The 26,647-nt window shown below is 41.7% G+C and overlaps 1 protein-coding gene across 1 annotated transcript; it reads left to right on the forward strand.

Moving 5' to 3' along the window:
* Positions 1-480: 480 nt before the first annotated feature.
* LOC139745042 (uncharacterized) lies at positions 481-26,647 on the forward strand. Its single transcript, XM_071655459.1, has 2 exons — positions 481-504; positions 24,683-26,647. Exon 2 carries the CDS (start codon positions 24,746-24,748, stop codon positions 26,645-26,647), a length of 1,902 nt encoding a protein of 633 aa, XP_071511560.1. The 5' UTR covers positions 481-504; positions 24,683-24,745.

Here is a 26,647-nt window from a genome sequence, read left to right on the forward strand (position 1 = left end):
GAGTCAGTTTTATTCGGACGTTCGGAACGTGGCAGATGCGTTCATGCAACAGCGCTCTCTTGAATGCTGTGTCCGTTTCCCTTAAGATGTTGCGTTCCTCTCCCATCCTTTGATACACCCGAGAGTGTTTTATGATTGTTTTTTAATACGCTCCACTCCGTCGCATCTTGTAATATCCTTTGCATTTTGCATGATGAACGTACTTAGTGGGTGTGCGGCCTGGCTTCATCCAAAGCAATACAGTCTCATGTGCTCAATTTCAGTTAGTGTTCTCTTCAATTTTGTCGTCATCTTTTTTTTTCTTCTTCTTTTTCTCTCAATCCCTCACGCAGATCGTGAGCTGAGTGACAAGCACATGCCGTACGTGCGTATAGGTCAGCCAAGGTCCCCGGCTCGCACCAACTTACTGTGACCAGGTGTAAAGGTGTGGAGACAGCAGAGCACGACTTGTTCCGATACGACTTTCAACAGTGGGACATTCATCATAATACACATCGTTTAAAGGTAAGCGAGTAATCCAGCGGAGAGACGAGAATGGTGGCTTTTGCAAGATTCCCTCTAATGTTTCTTTTTTTTAATAGTCTGAGTGGCGCCCTGGTAGCTTCACTTGGTTTTTAAGCGCGTGCGTCCAATGTCCTTTGGTTTATTCTACGTCAGTGACTCGCACGGAGTAGTCATGCCTAAAGCCCGGGGCCTGTTCCACTATGCCGTTCTCGCTACGATTTGACAATTTTCTCAGATCGGGAAGGATCGGGTAAAATCTGAGCCGATCAGGGGAGCATTTCATGAAGGAACTTGTCGGATAAAATGTCCGACAAGTCAATTATATCCGACAAGTTCAGAGAAATCAGCCAATCAGACTAAAGAATTTCTCAAAACTTGTCGGATAAAAGTGACTTGTCAGATATTTTATCCGACAAGTTCCTTCATGAAATGCCCCCCTGGACACAGTACGATGTTAGAACGCTCTAAGTACGCTGCAGTTACGACTAACACGTGCTTGCTACGCTCTTACTACGATGATCGGGAATGAGGCATTACGATCTCTGTCGCTGCAGCTACGCTTTAGAACGATGTAGCTACGCTGTCAGAGCGATGTTGCCGATGTAATCCGATCGATGTACGCTGTATCTACGCTCTGAACGATCTATACGATCTTATCACGCTGTCACCCCGTTCAGAGAGCTGAAAAGTGCCCGGTGTGCCCCGATGTACCCCGATTCGACTGTCGATCTGCAGTCCGTCAACTTATTAGTATGCAGAACCGAAGAAATATACTGTGTACCTCGAAGAGTCTCCTCAACTCCCGGTTCTTTTGCAGCAATGCATTGTTATAAACAAAGACGTGCTGATTTTTCCAAGACTTTTTCTTGATGTCCTTGCTTTTATAGTCCGTCTTCTTCCAGTTGTAGATGATTTCACATTCTTCAAAATTTTGCTATGTCCTCTTCCTCCTCTTTAAGCATCACGTGCAGTCTCTCTTTCTTCGCCTTTTGGGTAGCTGCTTTGCTGCTTTCTTCTCTTCTTTTTCTTCATCTCTTCTCCTTCTTCGAAAATTTGAGCTCCTTCTTCTTCATGTTCTGCCCTGACAGGTGCAGTGACAATGCCATCCTCCTCCTCAACAGTTCTGCCTCTCGATCTCCTTGATCTTCTTCTGGCAGACATTTTTGTGTAAGTTTTCTTCCCGTTCTTGTGCCGATGTTACTACGCTCAGAAAGACCTTGTTACGCTCATCCCGCTGCGTTTACGCTGTCACTACGCTCTCCCCGCTGCGTCTACGCTGTTACTACGCTCTCCCCGCTGCGTCTACGCTGTTACTACGCTCTCCCCGCTTGCCGTACGATTGAAAATAGGTCAATTTTGATCGGGGAGATCGGGAGGAAATTTTGAACAGGTTCGAAATTTCTTCCCGATCTGAAAAAATGCCCGCTCCAACCCAGACCTCCACACGCTGCTGCTACGATGCTTCCGATCCCCGCACGCTTTTGCCGCTCTCTCCAGATCTTCTAGATCGGGACAGATCGGGGTCCAGATCGTGATAGTGGAACGTGGGCTTTACATCGAATGATGTGGTTTAAGGTCGTGCTTTTGCGGACGTCAAGGGAAGCGCTGCAGGATCATGAGCGCCGCAACAGTTATTGCTCAACGGACTTCCATGAGTGCTAAGTTGTCGTTATTGTCTTAAGTGTGAACGCAGTTGCAGGTTTCACCTCCGTCGAAATCGTGGTTGTTATGAACCCGCTTCCATCGTCTATGGATAGTACACTGTGTAGGGTATGTTCAGAAACATACCACGCGCTCGCTGTTGCGTCAACACCAAGTTAACAGGTCAATTTACGTCACATTTACGCCTCGGTCACCATTAGTGTTTGTCACTTGAAATGACAAAAACAACGAAGTCGTTGCAGGTGTTTATTTCTTGATGGTAAACTTCGCGATACGATATACGAAAGCAAAGGGGCACCTAACGTTTTGCAAGTATGACAGCTGGCAAGGAATGTCAAGGAATGTATACACGTCGTTATTTCGTTATTGTTTACTTACCCTTTGCGCAAACATGACAATAGTAATTACAAATTTCAAACCATGCCCCATTGTCTAATTGTCTCCTTTTCGATTTCATTTTGTTGTTGTCAAAAGGACATTGCTTATGGGTTAAAGGCAACGAGATATCAAACATTTACTCAACGGGTAAAGGCAAGACGCACGTGTATACAACCATACGTAATTATGTCATTGCGTTGAAATTTACAAGCCCTGAGCAATGTTTATGCCGGCGACGCGATGTAGAATCTAAACCAATTGAAGTCTGAGTGACGTTTGGCCAATGAGATGTGAGTTTTTTCTTGCGTCATCCGCTAGATAATTTCAGGCGCGATGATTTAATTTTCTTAGTGCACTTGATTCCAAAGAGAAAACGGATAATGATGTAATTACCTTATGGATGGTGCAACCATCTACGGCATTAATTTCTTCAGCATAGTAGGAAAGTGCTCAAACTCTACACTGAGGCCGTTAAACGTAGACTTAGATTTTAACACAATATTTCATTCGTGTTGTGAATTCCTCTATATTAAAATAATGAAAAACGTGTCCTGTCTTCCAAAGTGGCACAATGTTCATTTTTATAGAGAAATTAAAAATGAAATTTCTTCAGTTTTTATAACTTTGTTAGGGTACATGCAGGTAATATGAGACTGCAGGTAATATGGCACGCGTGACTTAAAAACCCTTATTACTCCACCTGAACCACTTCCAAAATGCATATAGCGCCATCTGTAGTTTTATATCATCACTGTGCTTAGTTCTTGATGATTTTCCTGCTCGCTGACTGAAAGTTTGGTGAGAATATCACCAAATACTGAAAAGATATGTAAAAATTACAGTATTTTTTAGCCTTGATATAAGATTTGGCATTTCACCAATTACACTGGTGTAAGTAAAGTTATTGTGTGTGAAATCAATTCTTTGCATTTTACGGAAGCTCATTGAATGGTTTAACCAAAGAAAGTGTGTTTTGGTCTATATACTATACTAAATATGTGTTATATGGCTTCAAAGAGGACCAACAAGACCCAACAAGCTGCAGGTAATATGAGACGTCAATATGGCGGACAGGTTTTATTGACATCTCTCATTTCAAGTGACTTGCCCAATTAGATAGAAGCCAACATCAAAATACCTCATTTTCTTCTCTGAGTTTTTTATATTCAAAGTATATAAAAATGTATCACAAAGTACAACACACAGCTGTATGAACATGTATGTAAATTAATATTTGTGTACTTTAGATAGGGTGCTTCCAAATTAATGCCACAATTAATTTGGTTTGCTATAATCTTCAGTTTAAGTGTTATTTTATATGTGTTAGATACTGTACACGATTACTTCAAACATATGAATTCACAATTTTCATAGTTTTAAACATAAAAGACTGGGGTCTCAACGTTTTGTGTGATATTTCCACGGTTTTTATTATTTTTTATCAATTTTCTTTTTGCAACTGAGCTAGGCCAGGCCTAGCTCAGTTGCAAAAAAACAAACAAACAAGAATGATAAAATAGTAATAAAATGCCCATCAGGATTATCTTTTTTTCTTTGAACTTTTGTGCAACATTTGATACCAATTTTGTAAAAATAAAAGTAAAAGACCTTTACGTAATAATCTCATGTCGGTAATGAAATCTCATGTCGGCGTCAAATTTGAGAATTTCTGAGATTTGTGTACAAACACACGGAAAATGGCGTTTCATGCTTAAAATCAATTGTTAGCTTAAAATTGTGTTATTTGTCTCAGTTTTAGATAATATTCATATGATATCTATTAAGATTAGATAGTCAAACAACACCAATAGAAAAAAAAATCATGAATTTAAGACATAAGATTGTCATTTTAACATTGACACAATGTCTACCATGCACAGTCTCGTATTACCTGCACATGCAGGTAATATGAGACTTCTGCGATGATGTCATAATTTGCATATTAACTGTCAACAAAAATATTTGATTGGTGCAAATGCTATATAAAAGGAAGGATGAATAGTTGCTAATTCCCCAAAACAAAGTTTGATGGGTTTCTCTTTATGCATCTTCATGCCAATTATGCAAATGAGCTTAATAGTCTCATATTACCTGCATGTACCCTATATATAATATGTGGTAAAGTTGTGCAAACAATGTCATACGATGTGACGTGACATGTGATACGATATAATATGATATGGAATGATATGATGTGATATGATATGATATGAAAACAGGATATTCAAGTTCCTGTTCAGCAGGAAGGGTGGGACCCATGTTCGCAAAGAGTTCAGTGTTTTTTCCCCGTAAACTGGGTACAGGGATTAATGTGGTCAGATGGCCGCGATAGCTCATGAACGCTATATGCAGATGATGACGAAAAGTCGTAAACGTTATCCCACGACGTCGCCGTGCAAATGTATTTTGGATTTTGTAATCCCTATTTAGCTGTACGCAGCATTTCACCATCCTTATTGGCACTTGTATATCTTGATACGGATCCAATCCAATCCAATCCAATATGGATCCAATCAAAATGATATTGAAAATTTGTGTGGTGTATTGAAAAGGTTTCTGAAAAGGTTTCCCTATCTAGCTGTACGCAGCATTTCGCCATCCTTATTGGCACTTGTATATCTTGATATGGATCCAATCCAATCCAGTCCAATGTGGATCCAATCAAAATGATATTGACAATTTTTGTGGTGTATTGGAAAGGTTTCTGCGTTAAGTACATAGAGCGGAAAGTGGGTATACCAAATTCGAAATGCCTGGTCATCTGCGTCCAGCTCTCATTTTTCTTCCGACTCTACATCTTTGCTAAAACTCTGTTTTAACAGACCCTACCCTGACAACGTCAGGAAAACCTTAGGATAGTTTCCACTAAGGGGATGTGTCCACTGATGCGACTGCCTCGACCACCGTCCAGCGCCGCCTATCGTTCTAGATAGTGCACGTCCAGGTACAGATAATCGTGTTAGCAAACAAGGTTACAATCACTGATCTTAACTACGCAGAGATCCGTGGTTACTATCAATCATTCTCTGTCTGCAAGGCTGCGCATGCGTGCTGAGTGTATCAAAAGAATGTTACCGCAGTTGCGGTCTAATGTAGAAGGGTTGTCTGGGTAATGTCGGGGTAATGTCGGGGTAATTACCCTATAACCGTGGCTAGGGTAGATTTTGGCAAAAGTTACCGCGACAATGTCTGAGCAACATTTTGCGGTGACCGTTGTAACAGGCAAGGTTAAACCAAAAAAAAATTAAAAAAAAAAGATTACCCAGACGCTACCCGGACGTTGTAGTGGTAACTCTTGTTTGAAAGACGCTGTTAAAATGCCACTTAGGTAAGCCATTCCTGGAGAAAGGGGTTACGTACCAGAGGAGTCGGCGATTCAAATCAGACAATTTGAAAAAGCAATGGTCAACTATATCTAGCTTTCATGTCGAATGATTTGCAGATTGTGTTATGGGCTTCCTCTTGCCTATCTATATGGAAAATCAAACTTTACATATAAAATGGTGTAATATAGGTCCACTGTACTTCACTGCTGCCTTGCGCGTCTGTTACAGCATGGAGCTACTTGAAGCTCCATGGTTACACACTCATTTGAATTGCGCACTCCCACTCCTACTAGGTGACCTTTGAATTGAATACTTTGGCCGCCTCCAAGAAGAGCCATCCCGTGAATCATGCCGCATATCTGGACAAGGAGTTTGACTCTACACTCGTCGTCAGTTGGAGGGATAAGATAGGATGGCTCCTCAAATTTCTGTCAGTCCATCCACTCCCCCCCCCCCCCCCCCTTCCGTCTCAATCAGCAATGACATGTTTATTTCATGATCTTAAACTGGAGAGCGGCTGATTACATTTACGTCTCCACCTGTATTTTTTTGCTTTACCCGCCAACACGCATTTCCCGCCAACAACAAAAAAACAAAAACAAAAAAGCGGCGGAAGGTGACGGGGAAATGGTATAGGACAGGCATATCAGGACAAGACGTGAGAACGAGGAGGAGTTTGATCCACGACTAGTAGAGACTGGCTTGTTGGCATCATCAACAAGCCAATCAGGGCAAATTTGGCTCAGTCGGGAGCGCGTCTGCCGCTGGATCCAAAGGACCCGGGTTCGGTTCCCGAGCCTAATTGAGCAATGTTGTGTGTAATCATACCGTCCCCTCTAATAAGAGACAAAACACTCTGTCCCTCGGATAGGTCCCTCGGATAGGACATAAGATGGAGGTCCCGTGTGTAAAGAGTCACAACTCATGCACGAAAATAGACAAAATCCTGCTTAATACATTCATCGCAAGGAGCAGAGTGCATGACCCGGTGAAGTGGTCCCCCTCGCATCCAACTGGATCCTAGACCAGCTACCGTGTAGCTGCATATGGGCTATCCAGCCATCTTTCTCAGATGAAAACAATCAAATCATTGGATCTGTCATCAACAGCAACAACACCATTGATTTCCATGTTTCTAGGAGAAAATGAGGATCACGGGTAGTGCATTATGGGGAGTTTAGAGAGAGCTCAGAAGAAAAAAAAATCAGAGCATGAGGTAAGATGCAGGATGAAAACAAAGGCGACAAAAGCTCAGAGAAACATGCAAATAAAGAAGCTAACGCACAAAACAAACCTTCCGAAGCAACCCGAAATCTCTATCCTTTAAAAACCCAGGCTACGATCCCAGATTTCTTCACTAGTTCGTTTATCTCATTATGTAGAACACGGCTGGAGCGATGCATAATTGATCCCGAAGGGACGAGTCGGAAATGACGCACAATGCCACAGAGGCGGTCGAGTTTCAGCGATCAGCTAGCTGGTCCCAGCTCTCAATGATCACATCTTATTAACTCACGTGGGACGCTTCAGCAATAATCAGAGCATTATTAGTTTTCAAGTGTTCTTCTTCTAGCCCTGTTAAGCTCATTTTCTGTGCAGGAAAAAATTGAAAATATATCGTAAAACTGTAAACATTAATTTTCCTCTAACAGCAGACATGGGAATAACGTGCATAGAAAGCAATGTCTTCGAACGAGCACCGAGGATCGTAGGGAATACCGAAAGGGGTTTTTATCGATATACTGGAAGCACTGCGTTGAAGCGCACAATGGGTACACGACAACTTATCAAAAGTGGTGTTACCTATAGTACAGTAAAACTCCTCTGAGTGATGTCCTTGATCTTCATTGCACAGTGTCTGCCAAGAATCCGTGCATAGCATGATATCTTGTATCCTTCTCACAACAATCCCTAAACAGTATATAATTTTCCTTAACACTCCCCGTCCACTTCCACCCCCACACGCCCAAAAACACGTACTTTCCAATAGGTGTTTTGACATCAGCCCGAAGAGAATTAGCACGATTTTTTTTTTCTCGAAATAATTCGATAGCTGAGCATGCGCAAACAGCGTCGGTAGAGCGCGCACCTTCAAACGATTACCCGCGCGATCGGGTCACACACGCTGTAGGCATGATGGGATGCATCGCGTGAATTTCTTCGGGCGATTTCACATTATCAAATAGCGCGCTTGTTCGCAAATCATCCCGCTATTTCGGAAATTTCCCGAGTTCCCGAAATTTTCTCTATCAGAGCTTTCAAATTAGCGCGGTAGTTTGAATTCGCATTATCAAATAGCGCGCTATTTCTTCATCGGGTTAATTTCCTAAATTGCGAAACATCGGGCTGATATGAAAGCGCCTACTGTCACCACATTCGTACGTGCGCAAGGGACGTACGCGCGACTGCATATCTGATTGCACGGTCAAATTCATTTACACTCGGCGAGATTATATCGTCATCTTCGTCGCACCACTCCCCGCAGTAATTAAAGGGAGTATAAGGAAGTTACGGCTGATCCGCTCTCGACCCCGAGGTGGCAGCTGTGATCGTACCCCCCTGGAAGCGAGCGTGCGCATTTTAATCAGCCCGCGTCACGGCTTGGGCATGTTTCACGGGGACCGAGACATTAAAACCAAACATTTCTTCACATGAGACAAGTGCGTCATCACCGACCTGAGCTACTGTGCAAACATTTCTGCTAAGTGCTTGTCTGAAAGAGGGAAGGAAGAAAGAAATAAAGCCCTCACCAACTATACTATTTTTTTTTTATCTACACGAATATCAAATTCAACGACAGAATGCTTTCTTTTCGAAAACTGCTGACGAACAGAGCGCATTACCATAAGAAATAAAACGCGGTGAAGATATGGCAAATTGTGCTCAAGGGATATTTCTTGTTTCAACGGTATAGCTGGTTTCCTAGTAATGTATTTCACTTGCATTGTCGCTTCTCTCCCTCTACCCCCCCCCCCCCTCCATCTCACTATCATTCTCTCCCTTATTTCTCAAACCTTTCTAATGTGTTTGTGTATGAGCACATGAGTCGATGATCATGTGCTAGCTACACATTCTGTATTAAGTTCTTTGTTCTGCGTCTGAAGCGATACTTAAAGCGATGTATGTCTGAGGGAGTTAATTTGCATATTATGTTAAGTGCGTGGTGTGTGTATGTGTGTGTGTATATATATATATATGTTTGTGTGTTTGCGTACCGTGTGTGTATGGGTGTATTATGATGAGGTATATGTGAGAGCGTCTGTGTGTTCTCCAACATAATTGGAGCATCATGTTATACCCCCATCGCCTGCAACACGAACGTGATGAAAACTTGAAAATCAGCCCGGGCTATCACAGACACAGACACACACACACACACACTCACACTCACACTCACACAGAGCTCTACACGAAACATTTACAATATCGGGAAGGAGGAAATCCCCCTGGAAAGGATGAGCAGACACACTGCGCATGCTCCATGAAAGGCGCATCCCTGGATACCAAAATGACCGCGCCTCAACATCCATGCAGCCATTTCTGGCGTCTAGTGGTGGCAGTGATCTAGATCGACAAGAAGGAGTAGATGGAGAGAGAGAGAGATGGGGAGGGGTGGGTCGAGATCGAAGCTGGAATATCACATCGCTCTGAAATCTTTTTCGATGAGGCCAATACCTTCTCCAGTCGACGATAGAGTAAATAGATGGGAAGCCCGTCGCCATTCTAATGTCAATGTGGCGAATATACAGCGTTTTACCTCCCCTCCACCTCTCCCTCTCTCCTCTATCCACCCTTACCCATCTATCTCTGTTTGTCTACATCATTGTCTTCTTTTTCACTTTATCTTTCACCCCTATCTATAATATATCTCTCTTTCTCCCTGTGCCCTTCCTTCCCTTTTCCCTCCCCTTATACTTGTTTGTCTCCCAAAAGTCTCTCTCTCTCTCTCTCTCTGTCGTTCTTCTCTTTATCTTTTATTCTACTCGTCTCTTTTTCTCGTATTGTTCCCTCCCCTTCTTCCTCTGTTTGTCTGTTTGTCTGTTTGTCTATTTGTCTATTTCTCTTTGTCATTCTTTCTCTTTTCCCTCTCTATCATACATCAATTGTTGTTTTAATTTTTTTTTCTCTGCCCTTTACGATAGGAACGTACGTCATGCGCTCTTGAAAATGTTATTCGTCGTACATGTTAGCGGAGTGGCAACGCTCCAATGGAAGTCGAATTGAGGCTTCTAAAATTACCCATTTCAAATCCCGACGTCTCCCTGTCTATTTTCGTAGCATCGCGGTCGCCTGCGCTACGTGGTTCATTTTCTGCACTTGGCTACTGACGTTCCCGCTAAAGTGTTTTCCTCGCTTCTTTAACCCGTCCCTTCTCCCTTTCGTTCCTGTTTCTTTCTTCTTTCTTTAAGTTTCTATGCCAATATCTTCTTCGTTCTGTTTCCTTCTCTTGTTATTCAATTAATATAATCATTTTCTTTCTCTTTGTATCCATTTCCCCCTTCTCTTCCATGTCTTCGTTTCTTACTCTGTATCCTTTCACTTATACACTTCCGTCTGTTTTCACCGTCTCTTATCATACTTTATTTACCTTATTTTCTCTTCACACTCTCTGTGGGTTTTTTTTTCTTTTACACATTATTTGCAGCCAACTTTGTTGTCACACGTACATGTACCGTCGAAAAGTTTTGCTACGATTTTCCAAAAAGACGTCCTCTTCTCTCTGTTACCCCTCCTCCTTTTTTTTCTCTCTCTCTCTGACGCAAACAACAACAACACAAAGACACACAAAAACACACATACACACACATGCACAGACACACTGATGCATACTTTTTCTTCTTCTGGATACATGAGCAAAGAAGTACAACCAGTATCCCAGTTGTAGAGTTTTGTTTACAACAGCCGGAAGAAGAAGAAGAAGTGCGCATACCTTATGCTGTGGCACCAATGCGGTTGAGGGCGCTTCCGGGTTGAACATTAATCTCCCCAACCTCCTCGATTGGAGAAAACATAGCTAGAGATCAGTGGTATAGAAGCATGCGAGGCTATAAATTGTAGTGCGTATTGCCACGGTGGCCCCCATACCTTCTGTCGCAAATTACATTGCCACCCGCCATCTATCTTTGTAACGTTATATTTCCCCTGTCTCTGCTTCAGAAGAGCATTCCATATCGTTCTCTTTACCTCTCAAACAAGAAAACAGAATCAATACGGATTGGTTTGATAAAAGCGAGCAAACATGCCCGAAGATGCCACGAAAAAAGCTCAAAATTGGCGTGTTCCGTTTTGTGTGCATCAGATATTGTGACATGACATAGCACTAGGCGTGATTGTTACAGATGTGCATAAGTCATTATATACACAGTGCATAAGGGCCTACATTGCCCGACAAGTAACATCGACATTTCAGAAGAAGGGGGAAGGGAGTCGTACAGTTTTAGCTATTGAGTTGGGGTTTTTTTTTTCGTTTGTTTGTTTCCTTTGTTGTTGTTGTTGTTGTTGTCGGAAAAAAATACAAGACCAAGACCTGTCACTACTATTCTGAAGACTCGAGTAAAACAGATAAATATGTATATAGTAGGACATGGAGTCAGTGTAAAAAAACCTATATGCATGGACCACCACATAAAGAATGGCGTTGACATTGTGGTCGTACAAGCTGCCGATGAAAGATCCCAATGACAGGTAAATTGAGGACAGGTTTTTGAGTTAACTTGTGATTTTCTTTTGAACCTTGCGTCAGCCCGACAAGTTATCAGAATTTGATTTCAGTTCCAAAAAATAAAGATTCTCCTTCTATCCATTTAGAACTTGACAGACAGAAGCACGAAAAGAACGAGCATCAAGTGAGGTCCACTATACAGCTCAAGTGTGAATAAGGACAAGAAGATGAAGTGCCCATTAACCAATGTCCAATACAAAAACTTGCATTGAGCAGTGGTCTCTTCTCGTCCAGCGCGCGCGCCCCAGAGCAGAAAGTGATGATAGGAAAGTGTGCCAGGCGTCATTAACACGCCCTCCCGCTTCCAGCCCCGTTATATCGAGTTTTGCCGCCACCTGATTATAACACGCCGTTTACCAGTTCCTAACCGTGCATTCGTCTGTTGCGGGGTCTGGTGCACTTTTGTACAATCAGTGCTGCTGCTTTGGATTGTACCGAAGCTGTGTCTTAATGTTGCCGTGATGAGGACGGATATTACTGACACCGCGGAAGTCTGGTTCGGCGGTTCGATATGTGTCGCGATCATTGGCACCGGCCCTAGGGCTATGACTGAAGCAGGAACCATCCTCCAGAAGCTCTATGTGCATTTACATATGTATTGCTCATGGCTTTAGTCCATTTTTCACATTCTATGTCTCACCCACTGATCAGTTTGTGGACATCCAAGTCATCAACAAAATATTCCAACTAGTAGTACTATTCGCTAGCTGCATTAGATCTGCGACGCGAATGCTAAGACGACGCAGCCTCCCGGGTTGAACAATGGAAACAGCTGTCTCGCGCACGTCCACAAAACCATTTTTAGCCTAACGGCCATTAGCTCCGTCTTTAGCATTCACGGCCTATAGATCTAAAGTTCGTTATTATAGGCATGCCTCTTGCGTAAAGCAAAGTCACCATATACCATCATGGAGCCACACAATTTTGTAGCTCCATGTTACCATTCAGTCAGCATGATTATCAGCATATTCATTGCCACGTATTTTCATTTTTTTTTTAATTATCATTCAGTAAGGCCCGAGTACACGAAGGTGGTACAATTGAAACCATTGTTTAAACCATGGACGATTTGTATGGAGCGCCAAGTGTTGCATTGCCTATTTCGTTACGAAATCAGACATTTCGTAACGAAATGAGAACATTTTGTCGACGAAATGGTCATTTCCTTAACGAAATGACTGATTTCGTCAACGAAATGATCATTATTTTCGTCGACGAAATTACTCATTTCGTAACGAAATAGGCCATGTGACACTTGGCGCTCCATACAAATTGTCCATGGTTTCAGTTGTACCCCCTTCGTGTATTTGGGCCAAAGTGTTTAAAATAGCCAATCACGTACATACTTGCTTGTTTCGGGATGAGAGAAGTCACGGCTGAGAGCGTCGGGAGTCTTTAAAGCGGACTCTCATGGGTCAGGTGTATTATGATGTTGTAATAATGGCGCATGGTTATTACATCGCTCGGTTGGAATCTAAAATATGCTTGCGTCAAATTGGCAATGACCACAACGCCGAACAGGTGGAGAAAACTCAACGATGACGAAATGGCGCCCGGCTCTGACAAAGCTATCATTCACCCAAAACAGCATTCCATTGTGGTAACACGGAATGTCGTTTATGGCGGCTTCATCCGATCGCTTCTTGACTATATGAGGGGCACGGGGTGATCACCAGACCATTCAGGACATGTCGTCATGCAATGATAGCGGTACTAGGGTGTAAGTTATTTTAATGTATTAAGATTCATAGGAAAATATTTTCAGTGAGGAGACAAAAGATACGTCCAGACGGTGATCCTTGACTTTGAGGGTGAGCTTATTTCGAGGATCAGCTCGTAGGTAAGTATGGGGCGCCAAGTGTCGCATGGTTGCTCTTTCGTCACGAAATCGGCAATGTCTTCACGAAATGACAGTTTCCGGTCAACAAATAACAATTTCGTCAACAGAATGACAATTTCGTCAAAGAAATAACAATTTCGTTGACGAAATGACCGATTTCGTGACGAAAGAGACGATGCGACACTTGGCGCCCCATACTTTACTACGAGCTTATCCTCGAAGTTAAAGATCATCGGATCAATGTAACTACGTGTATACATGAATAGTCACTACACCTGTTTTCATCAAGTACACTACTTCAATACTTGGAATCCAACTGCGTACACTACTTGTTTGCATGCCATGTCGGGCAAGCATTGTTTGTTTATTTGGTTGGTTCGTTCGTTTGTCCGTTTCTCTCTGTTGTTTGTTTGTTTGGGTTTTTTATTTTAGGGGTTACACTTGTTGAGGGGTGATTGTAGGAGAAATGCATAAGTTGTAAAAATAAAGCTTGTCTAATGCCTAACGTCTATCAGGAGTGCGTTTTTGCTCTCCGCTCTCATGCACCCTCTCATAACTCGAAGTCGACGTGAACAGATTACTGACGTTGGTTTTGCATGCTTTGTTCACAAAAGAGTGCCTTAAAAACTTGAAAGTTTGCCAGAGACTTCCATACCAAGCAACAACAGATGAATGCTGAAACTTAAATGGAGGGAGCAGGTTGAGAAAATGATTCGTTAGTAGACTGTAAAAAAGAGACATCCATGAATTTTGATACATTACAGATACGGTCTAGTATTACAGCGGTGTCTCACATGTTTGTTTTTCTCTCCCTCTCTCTTTCTCTCTTCCTGTCTCCCCCCCCCTCTCTCTCTCTCTCTCTCTCTCTCTCTCTCATTCTTCTCTCCCAATCTACGTATGCATCTATTTATTTGTCTATCTGTTTATCTAGCTGGCTGCAAAAGTCTTGTAGCTATTCATCTCTTTGTCTCATTTCTTTATGTATGTGGCAGTTTTGCTGGTTGATGGTGGCGGTGATTATGGTAACTTATGTGGTAACTTATGACGCCTCGTTCGAGGAATTACTGATAGTTAAAAGGTCGTCGGTTACTTTCGATTTTTCTCCTCATCAGCAGCGATGCAATGATCTATTTCTTTCGCGATAATCGAAGCATGAATTTGAACCGATTACACTGTGGCTAAGACATGTATAACCTGTAATTGACGACCCCAGGGCAAGATATATATACGAATATATTATGATTACGTATATGCATATGATACAATATGATATAATACGTTTGTATGATATGAAATAAAATAAAATGGAATAATATAGTATATAACATAGAATAATTTGACATTGTAATATTTTCTGTTTGATATTATATATATAAAAATGTATCTTATATGTGTATATATATATGATGGTTGTAGTCCGCGTGTTGGTACCAGACCGAAAAGATGACGAAGTAGGGTAGTAATGCATTTCAGTCTAGCAGTGCTGTTTATTCAAACCAAATTTTCGACGCATGTACACATGTTTTGTTTTGTTGTTCTTTTTTTTTTTGGAAATGATGGCCCTGATGTATATATATATATATATATGTATGTATATATATATATATATATATATATATATATATATATATATATACATGCATATGTGTTTGTGTATGTGCGTAATTTCTTGCATTGTATCTATGGGTCTGCGTTCTCTGTTAATATTGTCCGTTGTACTTCAAAGAGGAATGCTCCCCTCCTTCACCACCCTCCCCCCTCCCCCCTCCTCCCCTTTCCCATCTCTTTCTCCGCCACATCCATCTACTTCCGAATTCATAAATTACGACTGCGTCCGATTCGACATTGAGGTCGGCGATGAGTGAAGCACTTCGGCGGGCTATCATGTCTTATGCATGAAACCATCGGACAGGCTTAGCACCGCCGATCCATCACAGTTTGAGATGCATTATGAATGTGTTCAATCGTCGGGCTGTGATTTCTCGAGCTAGCTGACATGACGCGTTTACTGTTGTGCGCAGACGATTTGATGATTGCAAATCATATCGCATCATTTCAAAGCTGCATGTAGAGTATTTTGTCCACTGTTTGTTTGTGTACCTGTTGTATGTTTGTATGTTCGTTTGTTTGTATGTATGTTTGTATGTTTGTTTGTTTGTATTTATGTGTGTGTGTGTGTGTGTGTGTGTGTGTGTGTGTGTGTGTGTGTGTGTGTGTGTGTGTATCTAATCCGTCTTTATCGCCCACCCTGGTCTCATCCCGACCCTGGCAACGTGGCCCATTCAAAGCCCCATTCAAAGCCCCACACTCCGGCTCCGCCCCAATTTTTCCTTCTTATTCACTCAATGTTCAACATGAGAGAGACACAAGTCTCGCATAGCAGTTCCTTTATCCCTGTACTTCAGTACTTCTATGCAGTTTGTGTTCACAAAGGTAGTAGGTTTTCCTTTCCTGAGCATACCCCGAGTTTTGTTAGGCTGACTTGCCTCTTGGATGCATCACAACGCTGGGTTCGTCACCATGATATTGAGGCAGAATGTAAGAGATTGTCGTTTCCTTGCTAATGAAAGTCACTGCATGCTATCCACTGTGATGTGTACGCAGCACACTCACACCACACACACTTTGCACAAAGTTGCACAAACATGCACATTACACATGTCCATTTGACACACACACACACACATACATACATACAAACATACATACATACATACATACATACATACATACATATATTTCTCTACATGCGCCATTAGGCATGTTAGGTGGACATTTGGGTTAAAACAAACTGCGTCATTAGGCGGACATCAACATTAAGTGGGCAAATCCATGTCCTGTTTTGACCGTCATCTGTGACGGAATCCGTTTACCCACACACCTCAACTTGTGAGTGAATGTTGGGAATTTATAAACTGTAAAAGAACAATCGAAGTAACCCCCATAGTCTCTTTTCAAGTCTTTTAGAAGACTTTTAATTGAGGTATGTTTATTTATTTTTTTTTTGGGGGGGGAGTGAGACAATAAGAAGACACTGCTGTTCTGCCGATTGAAAAAATTCCAGAAGAGTATATCTGTATTATCATGTATATCATTTTCCTTCATTTTCTATAGAAAACTAACATTTTGTACTTTTGTTTCGTTAGGATCCCTCTTTTACAAAAGAAATAATTACTATGAATATACCCCTGTTTGCCGCTTCTACAAAGTCTGGAAGAGTATAATTATCTGTATTATCGCCTATCTTTTTCTTTCATTTTCATATTTGTGAAATGCCCATGCTTAAGTAGGGTTACAATGAATAACATAATCAGTATAATCAGTATATATATAGAGAGAGAGAGAGAAAAAGAAGGAGAGAGAGAGTAGATAGATAGATAGATAGATAGATAGATAGATAGATAGACACACATTCACGATATGCGTATCTCCTGAAGTACATCATTTGAATCGTTGGCTATCTTTTCGTTTACTGGGCAAACCCTAATTACCAAGATGAATAGGCGCCATCTATAATTTTAATGGATTGAAATTCCCAGTTCTCCCCTTGTTTCAACGCCTACATCCCTCCTTTAAACTTGCAATTCCCCCCCCCCCACACACACACACACAAACGCACCATTTCAGTTCAGTTGCCACACCCTCAGATAGTATATGACGAGGAAGCTTAATTAACATAAACCATAAACATTTTGAGAATTATGATCTGAAAGTCAACCGCGCATGGAATGAGTGCAAGAGATCGGACATATCAAAAGCACGTCGTGGTTGGTAGAGTGTACTCGCTGAGTAATATTAGCTGTTTTAGTTTGCGTTGGAAGGGGACTATATTCGAAACTAAGTATTTTATTTTTTTTAGGGAGGTCAATCCAGTATCTGGATCCAGTAAAAAAACAAAAGAAATAAATAAATAATAGAAAATTACATATATATTTATATATATATAATACTAGTATATATACATGTATATAATATTATCTTTGCGAAGATGGTACGAATACGGGGAAGGTGATAGACACTCACTCGCGAGTCCTGAGCTCAACATTTTGCTTTAAGACACACATCATTTTCTGCAAATGCAAACTTCGTGCATCGGGACGAGAAGAATAGGTCGTGGATATTATCATACCATTCTGAAAATAGAGATAGATAGATGTTCGTTCGACTGTGCGCAAATAATGTCTAAAGTCGGTGTGTCATGTACAAGCATCGTCAATATTCTGCCTCCTGTTATAGACGAATGTGTGTATATTGCCTTTTGAACACACAATATTATCTTGTCGCGTTTTGGCTATGTAACAATAACGATGGTTTTGTTGTTTTCGTCGGACGGTTGGTTGGTGGGTTGATGGGTTGGTTGTCGTTTTTGTTTTGTTGTTACATCGCACCTTTTATCGCCCACACTCCAATCATATTTTTCTTGGAAAATAAATAAAGGTTAAACAAAGTGTCTAAGAGCATCAGGAGTCTTATCTCTTTCGCCTTGAAGTCGACGACATGTCTATTTTGTTTATAAGGTATGGCCAAAGTTGAATCCTCCTACGCCCAAATAAGTTAAATAGCGCGCGAAAGTGAAATTAGGCCTTCCTGCGAATCAGTAATAGCTCTTCATTGTCTGTCAGAGCTCAGTTTTGCAACTGACTCGATTGTCTCATGATGTGACCCGGCATATTAGAAGATCGGTATCAACGCACTTTTCGAATATACCATTATTCGAAATGGGTAGTGTCCTTTTCTAGAGACAGGACGCTTTAAGCGAATTTCTAAACAGACAGTTTGCGTGAGATAGCTCCATGTGACACAGCTATTAGCGAAGGAGTTTAGGCCTATAGGAGAGAGAGGGAGGAAAAGAGTACAGAACAAATTTCTCCAGAGCGATGTCAATGAAATGAGAAGGTACCGCTGAGAATAGGGATGAAATCAAAATATACGACACTGGGAAAGATGGATTGTCCATTAGTCATTTTATGAAAAAACATGGCGTCCTCTTGACACCGACGATTTCTCACTTCGTGGAGATGAATTAGTACATTGGATTACCCAAGTGACCAGGATGTGTCCGAAACAGAAGAAAATATTTCTTTCAAAAAAGAAAAAAGAAAATAAGATGTGATGTAATGGACTGATCATGCGCAATGCATGAGGAGGTACTCTTTAAATGACGTCACCGTCGCCTGACTATTAAAGAGAGCAGATGTTTATTGTTTTAAAGAGGAAATCCACCCCCAAAATAAGTAAACTTCAAAAGAAAGAGAAAAATGTTTCCTACAGAACGATACAAAATTGACAAAAATCAAATAAAAAACAAGGAAGATATGACATTTTGAAATTTCACTTTTTTTAAATCATCTCTTGACCAGTCCTTCACGTCCTTATGAATATTCAAATCAGCAAGTAGACGATGTCATACTCTCATAATTTCTTATTCATTTCATAATTTATACAGAAATGACAAAAATCTCATATTTCAGCTGTATGAATACAAAACTTGTCTTAAAACCACCCAAAATTAAAAAGAACTAGTGTTAATTCTGATACATCTTGATATGGGGACATGCTTTTACTTGTATGAGCTAAAAATATTTTTTTCCGAATTTCATATAACATACATGTAAAATTGTGAGGGTATGACATCATCAACTCACTCATTTGACTATTCATAAGGACTGTTCAACAAATGTTTTTGCGGAAAAAAATGAAATTTCAAAATGTCATATCTTCTTTATTTATTTATCCAATTTTTGTCATTTTTTATCATTCTGTAGGGAATATATTTCTCTCTCTTTTGAAGTTTATTTATTTCGGGGTGGATTTCTTCTTTAACCCTATAAAGCCCAAGGGGGGGGGGGGCACATTGTGCCCCCCTACCAGATTTTCATTTGCCACTCCTTCGCCCTTTATCCGATTTCAACCAAATTTGGTGACTTTTCCTAAGATCTTATTGCAAACATTTTGATATATAATTTAGCTATATTTGATGTTGCTGGTTGCCATGGTAACCATAAACTGACAACCATGTCAGTCAGATTTTGCATCTTTTTTTCTGTTCCCATTTTATTTAACAGCATTACAGTGGATGAAATGGGTGTTTCTTGGCTGAAATTTGTTGAAGGAGAAGAATTTGAAGTAATTATGGTCCTGGAAAGTTTTTCTTATTATTTCCTTTGTTTTTATGAGACAAAGGCATAAAACAATAGATATAATAGAGATAATTGAAAAAAATAATATTTTCTAAAGATTGCCCTCCTATTTTGTATTATTTTGATTCCCTCACCCAAGTTATGCCTCTAATATCATTAGTTTATCATATTATCAATTTGCAATCTTGAAATTCCACTATTATGCAAATATGAAGTGTCATAACTATACATGTACCCATCCGAAACATTTCATCTCAGGTCTCATAATGTATTATTATGTTGACATGAATAGTGCCCCCATGTGGTGACCTTGAGAAATGTCAACTGTAACAAATCATAAGATTCCACTTGCTTATCATTTGTGACAAATATGAAAATGATTGGTCAATAATAAGACATATATAATGGGGATAAAGAAATTATACAGAAAAATCATATTTTTAGCATATTTCCTATGTATTTCTTTATATTTTGGAAAATAGCGCCCTCCATGGGTGACCTTGAGAAAATTCAAATGTACGGTCATGTAGAGTATGAGTTACTCTACCCATGTGCCAAATATGACGATGATACATCAAATAATAAAAAACTTATACAGGGGGGCACAATGTGCCCCCCCCCCCCCCTTGGGCCTGCGAGGGGTCATTAGCTTGGGCTAAATAGGGTTAAGGTATGCGGAGGTGCCACATTAAGTGACACGCACTCACAATAAACTACATTGTAGTCATGTTCTCCTTCGTAATCATTAATCCATGTTCCTTCTCCCCCTTCGCTTATCTCTTAACTGATCTACTGGTATTGCGACACTTATTTTTATTCAAACAGCCCCCTCTCCTGTCACTTATCTGGGCATATTTTCTCTTTCTTTCTTTTCTTTTCTTTCTTTTTTTAGTTCATATTCATACTACCGTGCAACCTTTTCTCACTCCAAGTTGATCTTTTCCGATCACTTCCGACCCATCTGCATTCGCGTTTTGGTCTATACCTCCCCATGCAATACCGAGCGAGGGTTACAGATAATGCTCCGTGCGGTACTGTCTTGTCCGCCCTCATCACAAATAAAATGTGGATTATCTCGTTCGAGGCAAATGGCGGGTTGATGTTGATGTTGATGTTGATGTTCTCGCTATGGCGGGAGATTGAATTAAGATTCTATCGAGGGGATCGTCGTCTGCCTCATAACAATATTCCCTTATGCTCCTCTGGGGTGCATGAATAGGAGAAATGATCCAAAATAGAAATCAATCGGAAATGCGATAACTCACGTTGATGCATTTGTTCGCATCCCTAATAAACCTCATCATGACAGCATCTCCCCCCCCCCCCCGTTCTCCATTCATCCTTACCCCTCCCCCCCCCCCATTTCATTATCTCAGTTCATTCGCAGTAATGATTAAAGTAAGCTTTTCTTGGTCATGTGAATGGCTCCTACCACCCACATGCACATACGACCATCCATACACTCCCGCTCGGACATTCTCGGTAGCCATGGCAACGGTAAAGCGTGCAGACGGCACAAGAGCGCCGCTAATTGATCTTCGCGCGCCGATGACGCAACGCGATGTTGTTATGACGTGATAATTTACGTAGGAGAGAGTTCGATGTGTTTGTCAGTGGCTTTCATTCGCGCTCGAGATATACCCTAATATTCCTAATTTTAGATCGCGTCGAAAGGGCACCCAGATCATCTGCATAATCGTCAAAAGTTCACGAGTTGCTGGATAGTCGGCGCGCGTGTATACCCACTCCAATGCGATGTTCAAGGATAAAGTTGACGAACATCATTCACCGTGTTCACTGGGGCTCCGAAAAAAAAAAATGCGTAGTCACGCCCGAAGCTGTAACATAATATTCTTGGAAAGTCAAATTTAAAGCTGGCTAAAATATCTTGCATCTGGCAAAAGAGCATAAAATGGCGTAGACTTTGTCGAAGTCATTGTTGTTGTTGTTATTGTTGTTGTTGTTGTTGTTGTTGTTGTTGTTGTTGATTGTCAAAGAAATTTCGGGTATATTCAACATTTTCTCTTCATATATTTATCATATACATAATGGTTATAGAGAGAATATCAACACACAGTGCCACAAGAAATGCATGGATGTACGTACCTTTGTATGTATGCATACATGATTGGATAGATAGATGATATATGGATGGAAGGATAGATAGATAGATAGATAGATAGACAGACAGACAGATAGATAGACAGATATTGATGAAGATGTGTATAGGTTGTTAAAGAAGAAAGAGTGATGGAAATCAGATTGCTGTGATGATAAGAAAAAAAAAGACAAAAAGGAAGAGGAGCGGGGGTTCCCCCTTCGACCATCCCTTTTCTCTCATTCTTCGCTCCTTAGAAGGTTCTAAAAACACAGCGTCGCCCTGCTTGCTAGTGACTATTCTTTGCCCCAACTGTAGGGTAACTGCCTCGGTTCGAGGATGCGCACACGGCATTGCTCCTCATCTGCCTGGAACTCGACGCACGGTTTCCACGGAAGAACAATTCTTAAAGATACGGGAGATGGAATGAAAGAGAGCGTGGATTTGGTGCGCAGGGCTGTCTAGTCGTCATCTTGCCAATAAACGTCCGCTAAAAATAGAAGCTCTGAGAAATGGTCTTAACGACCATGAACTGAAGAGCATCGAGAAATGATACGTAGAATTGGAGGGACATGACTTGATGCATTGATAATAATCGAGGCACTTGAGCACTTACCATTCACCTTATTACACCGACTGTTTTGGCGGCGGGTTGGGGAAGGGAGTCAGCTCTGGAGTCGTTCGGGGAACGTCGACGCAACGTTGATGGCGCTATCAAACACCAAACGCACTACTATAATTCTTCTTGGTCTTTCCATCTCCTTTTCCTCCTCCTCCTCCTCCGTCGTATTTTACTTCTTCTCATCCTTTCTGTCTTGTTTCATTGTTATCATAATTACCCCTCTCTATTTACTTCACTTTGTCTACTTCTACTCGCTAGACCTGCTTGAAAACAAGGTAGTCTTGGTTCAGGCCAGGCTTGTCTGTGTATTCTTCATATAACCACCAATATGAATCAGTGTTCTAAACTCCTTGGATAATCTGAGATTCTGCTCATTCAAAACCCTAAAACTTAATATAGTTCAAACAACATTAATATTCAACCAAGGGTCATCGCCATACGCCATGAGACTGAAAACCGAAACTAAAATAAAAAGATAGTTAGAATTGAAGAGTTTGATCGCAAAACGGGTGAGGGCGCCATTTCTAAACGTTTTAAAGTAAGTCCGTAATCAGATAAAGCCCCCCCCCCCAAAAAAAAACAAACAAACAAACAAACAAACAAACAAACAACAACAACAACAACCCCAAAACAAAGGAAGCTTTCCAACCATACCTCATTTGTTGCATAACAGGGAATAGTCCTGAAATTAATGATTTAAAAAATCCCATAATTTCTTATTATTTTCTGTGATTTTCAGCAGATTTGATCCCAAATATCACAAATTGACAAAAAAATTAAGTTATTTCGTTTTGCGATGAAGTTCTTCAAGTTATGCTTGCTGCATATCCGGAAATCTTTCGGTTTCTTTTCATTTGAGAGTATATAGCGCACACCATTAGTATACATCCTGCAGCCTCCTATCTCCGTGGTCTACGAGTGTATACTGCTGAACTTTCTTGCAAAAATGTGGGAGCTTACAATGACAAGCAACCACCTGTTTTTTATCCTTTAGAAGGTGATATGAAAATTTTCCGATTTCACCATCCTTGGCAATCTTGGAAATTATTCTGTCGCTGATTATCGTTTGACGTCAATAGTACACAAAATCGTAAAAAGAAACAAAGTAAAAACAGAACAACTGTCAGAAAGAGGTATAGATTGTTCTGCTGTCGATGGTATATATAGTCGGAAACGTTCTGAATCATTTATACGGACAGCGCGAAAGGTATATAAGGGCATTCCTTTGATTATTCTAAAACAGCAGTTTTGTTTTTTCTCTACGAACACGCGGGTCACTTGTTCACCTTGAAATAACCTGCGTTGCCACCTGCACGCTGTAAACGTCCGTCTACCTCGGTTTCGCTCGATGGTCGCACTGGTCTCCCCCAGCCTATATTAGCCCTACTCACGCTCTACTATGCTATGTTAACCCTTTCTGTGTCAGGGACATTGAAGAGTGTGCGGAAACGCAGAAAACAATCGACAGACAAAGGGTTAATGTCCGCATTGTGATTCTCACGTGCTCCAAGACACTCAGCGACTCTATAAACGCCACTTTTGTCACATCGATACCATATGATGTTATAATGGTGCCACGATCAATGCAATGTAGTGGCCGTATCATTTTCAATCATTTTTTTTTTTTTTTTTGCTGTTGATTCTTAAAAGATTAATGATTAAAACTAAGTATTCCTATAAAAATCATTTTTATATTTCAAGATGCAAAAAGTTTGTCATTAGTTTCCTATGATTATCACTGTGTTTATCATTATCATTATGAATGTCATTACTGTATGATAAAATATTGCTATAATTATATAAATGCTAGCGTGTTTATCAATGTTATCGACGCTGTTTCTACTACCATCATTATCAGTATCACCGCTGTAATCACATTTAGTTAATTTTGAATTATGTCACTGACTTTTCTGTATATAAATACTCAAAGGAAACTAACAAACTGTAACAATAGTTCAATAGAATGACGTATTTTGAAAATGAATGATCATCTTGTTGCATTGCAGCCAAGAGCCTGAATGCACCTACATCAACAATATTATCTTCGACACGTACATAATATCTTTTTCTCTATTCCAAAGCCCTTCTTCACTTGCTAAGTAATCAGAGACCCGGATGCCTCAGCTTGCCTCTTTCTACCTCATAGCAAAGTCATGAGAGTGACTCAGGGTCTATAAAAACAGACATTTCTTCTCACGGTCCAGATGTGTCGCGAAAAAAAAAAATCGGTCCCGTTTACCACTTTTCCTATATCCCCTTGTAACAGAATGTATTCATGGAATTATGAAACTTCTGATGTTGATCATTTCCCTGTGACGTCAAAGCAGAATACTTTGTCGATGCCATCACTGATGCAAACTTTTTTGTCTTCTCGCTTATCCGTTCTGCAGGTATTCCTGTGCTACATTGATGACCACCGACTGTCTGTGTAGTGAACAGCGCCCCTTGCGGCGATGGAGCCCCAAGCATCAGCCGAGGCGGAATCAAACGCCTCGACTCCCAACGCGGAACGCGGTCCAGAATCCGAGCCATCGAGTCGTCTGGGCGACTCTCAGCCGTCCGAGCAGCGGGAGTGGTCGGACACCTCTCCGCAGAGAAGTGACGGGTCGCGGGGTAGCGAAGAGAGCAAACCTCAGGAGAGTAGCCCGACGGACTCGTCACCCACTCGCAAGCAGTCAGTGTGTACGCTGTCCCACACACAGAAGGAACACGGGACACCTCAATCCCAGGCAACGCCTCAGGCAGATGGGACCCAATCAAAGAGACGTTGTTGCGTGCGATGTAACCCAGTCCACATATGCCTTGTGTTGGGGATTGTGGTCGCCTCAGGAAGTGTGGCCATGACCGCATGCGGATACATGTCGCACGAAATTGCCATGCAAACCGTCGTGGTCGGCAACGACACGATAAAGATGGTTGACGAAAAGCTCCGAGCCCAGGTAGAGCGGTTCCGGACATTTGGACCCGTCCTCATAGGACTAGGATCGTTTATCGCAATGTGCGCGTGTGTCCTGATGTGCGAAGCGCGTGATGAGGCCAAGCGCCAAGCGAGGAAGCTTCTCGACGAGGACCAGGACTACGACGACATCCAGACACGACAGGAGCACATGTACGCGCTCCAGTGTGAGGTCATGAACAGCAACACGAGACTGAAGAGTACGTCCTGTCCGCATATAGCAAACAAAAGACTGGATGATGTAGCCTATGCAGACGAGTCATCGCACAGTTCGCCCGTTGTTCTCGTCCACGGACCTAGTCTAGTGGAGGGGAGACAGCGAAACGATTCCCAGGAGTCCAACGAAAGTGAAGCTGCCAAAGTAACTCTACTGAAAAATCCGTCTCAGGAAGAATCCTTAGATGTGTCCAGTATACCGACGTGTTCAAACTACGTAGGCCCGGTCAGGTCAGATGCAGAGACTACGTTTTCTACGACTACGCGAACGTTAAAAAAGGGTGTAGCTACAGTTCCGTCTCCAACTTTTAAGCACGATCCTACTAGAATCGAAAGACCTACACAGCTGTCGCCGATAAAGGCAAGGAGCGTCAATGGCCCTATTTCAATCAAATCATTGCCACCAGTAGAGGGCGTATGTCTATGTGGTGTACCACCAGTATGCACAACACCACCGCCACCAAGACAGACAAACTCAAAGGCAAAGCGAGTGAAGAGGGGAACCAGACACAAGAAGAAAAAGAAGGATTTAGAGAGTAAATCCGCCGGGTCCGACTCCGGGTCCGTCAAGTCCGTGCCAAGAAGTACTAAGAGTGTAGCTACGCAAAACTCGGATCTGACTACACACGTTAATCCTCTGCATGACATACCTTTAGTTAATTACACAAGTAGATCTCCTGAACGAACCGGTCCGACCAACCCTAAACCGGACGTAGGCAGTGCTGCAACGCCATGCACTGAGCTGCCGAGTGCCGCCGCTTCTCCCTTAGCACCGGTAGAGACGACGAGAGAGAGCCGCCCACCGGTCCCACGGACAGCCGACCGAGTGTGCTCGAGGAATCCCCTACAGAGCTCCCCCACGAAGGGTCTGAGTGGCGACTCCAAGAAACTCGTGTGGGTCAAGCAACAGCCAGACGAGGCGCCGAATAATAATAACGGAGGCAGCGAGGGCGACGACGAAAGTTCGCCGCCGATGGACGCCCGCGGCGCTATATGCAAACCTGAGAAGTCCATCAGCAATCGTGCAACTGTCAATGAACAGCCACGTGATAGCAACTCTAATGTGTCAACGATGTCTTCCAAACAACTCTCACCAAAAGCTACGCCCCCCAACGTCACATATGACGTCATACACGACAAGGGACAGCACGTACATACGTCGAAGAGTGAAGTCGTTTTATGA

This window comes from Diadema antillarum, unplaced genomic scaffold, assembly GCF_040938485.1.
Source record: "Diadema antillarum isolate AM-2024a unplaced genomic scaffold, OU_Dant_1.0 seq00001232_RagTag, whole genome shotgun sequence".
Taxonomy (NCBI): domain Eukaryota; kingdom Metazoa; phylum Echinodermata; class Echinoidea; order Diadematoida; family Diadematidae; genus Diadema; species Diadema antillarum.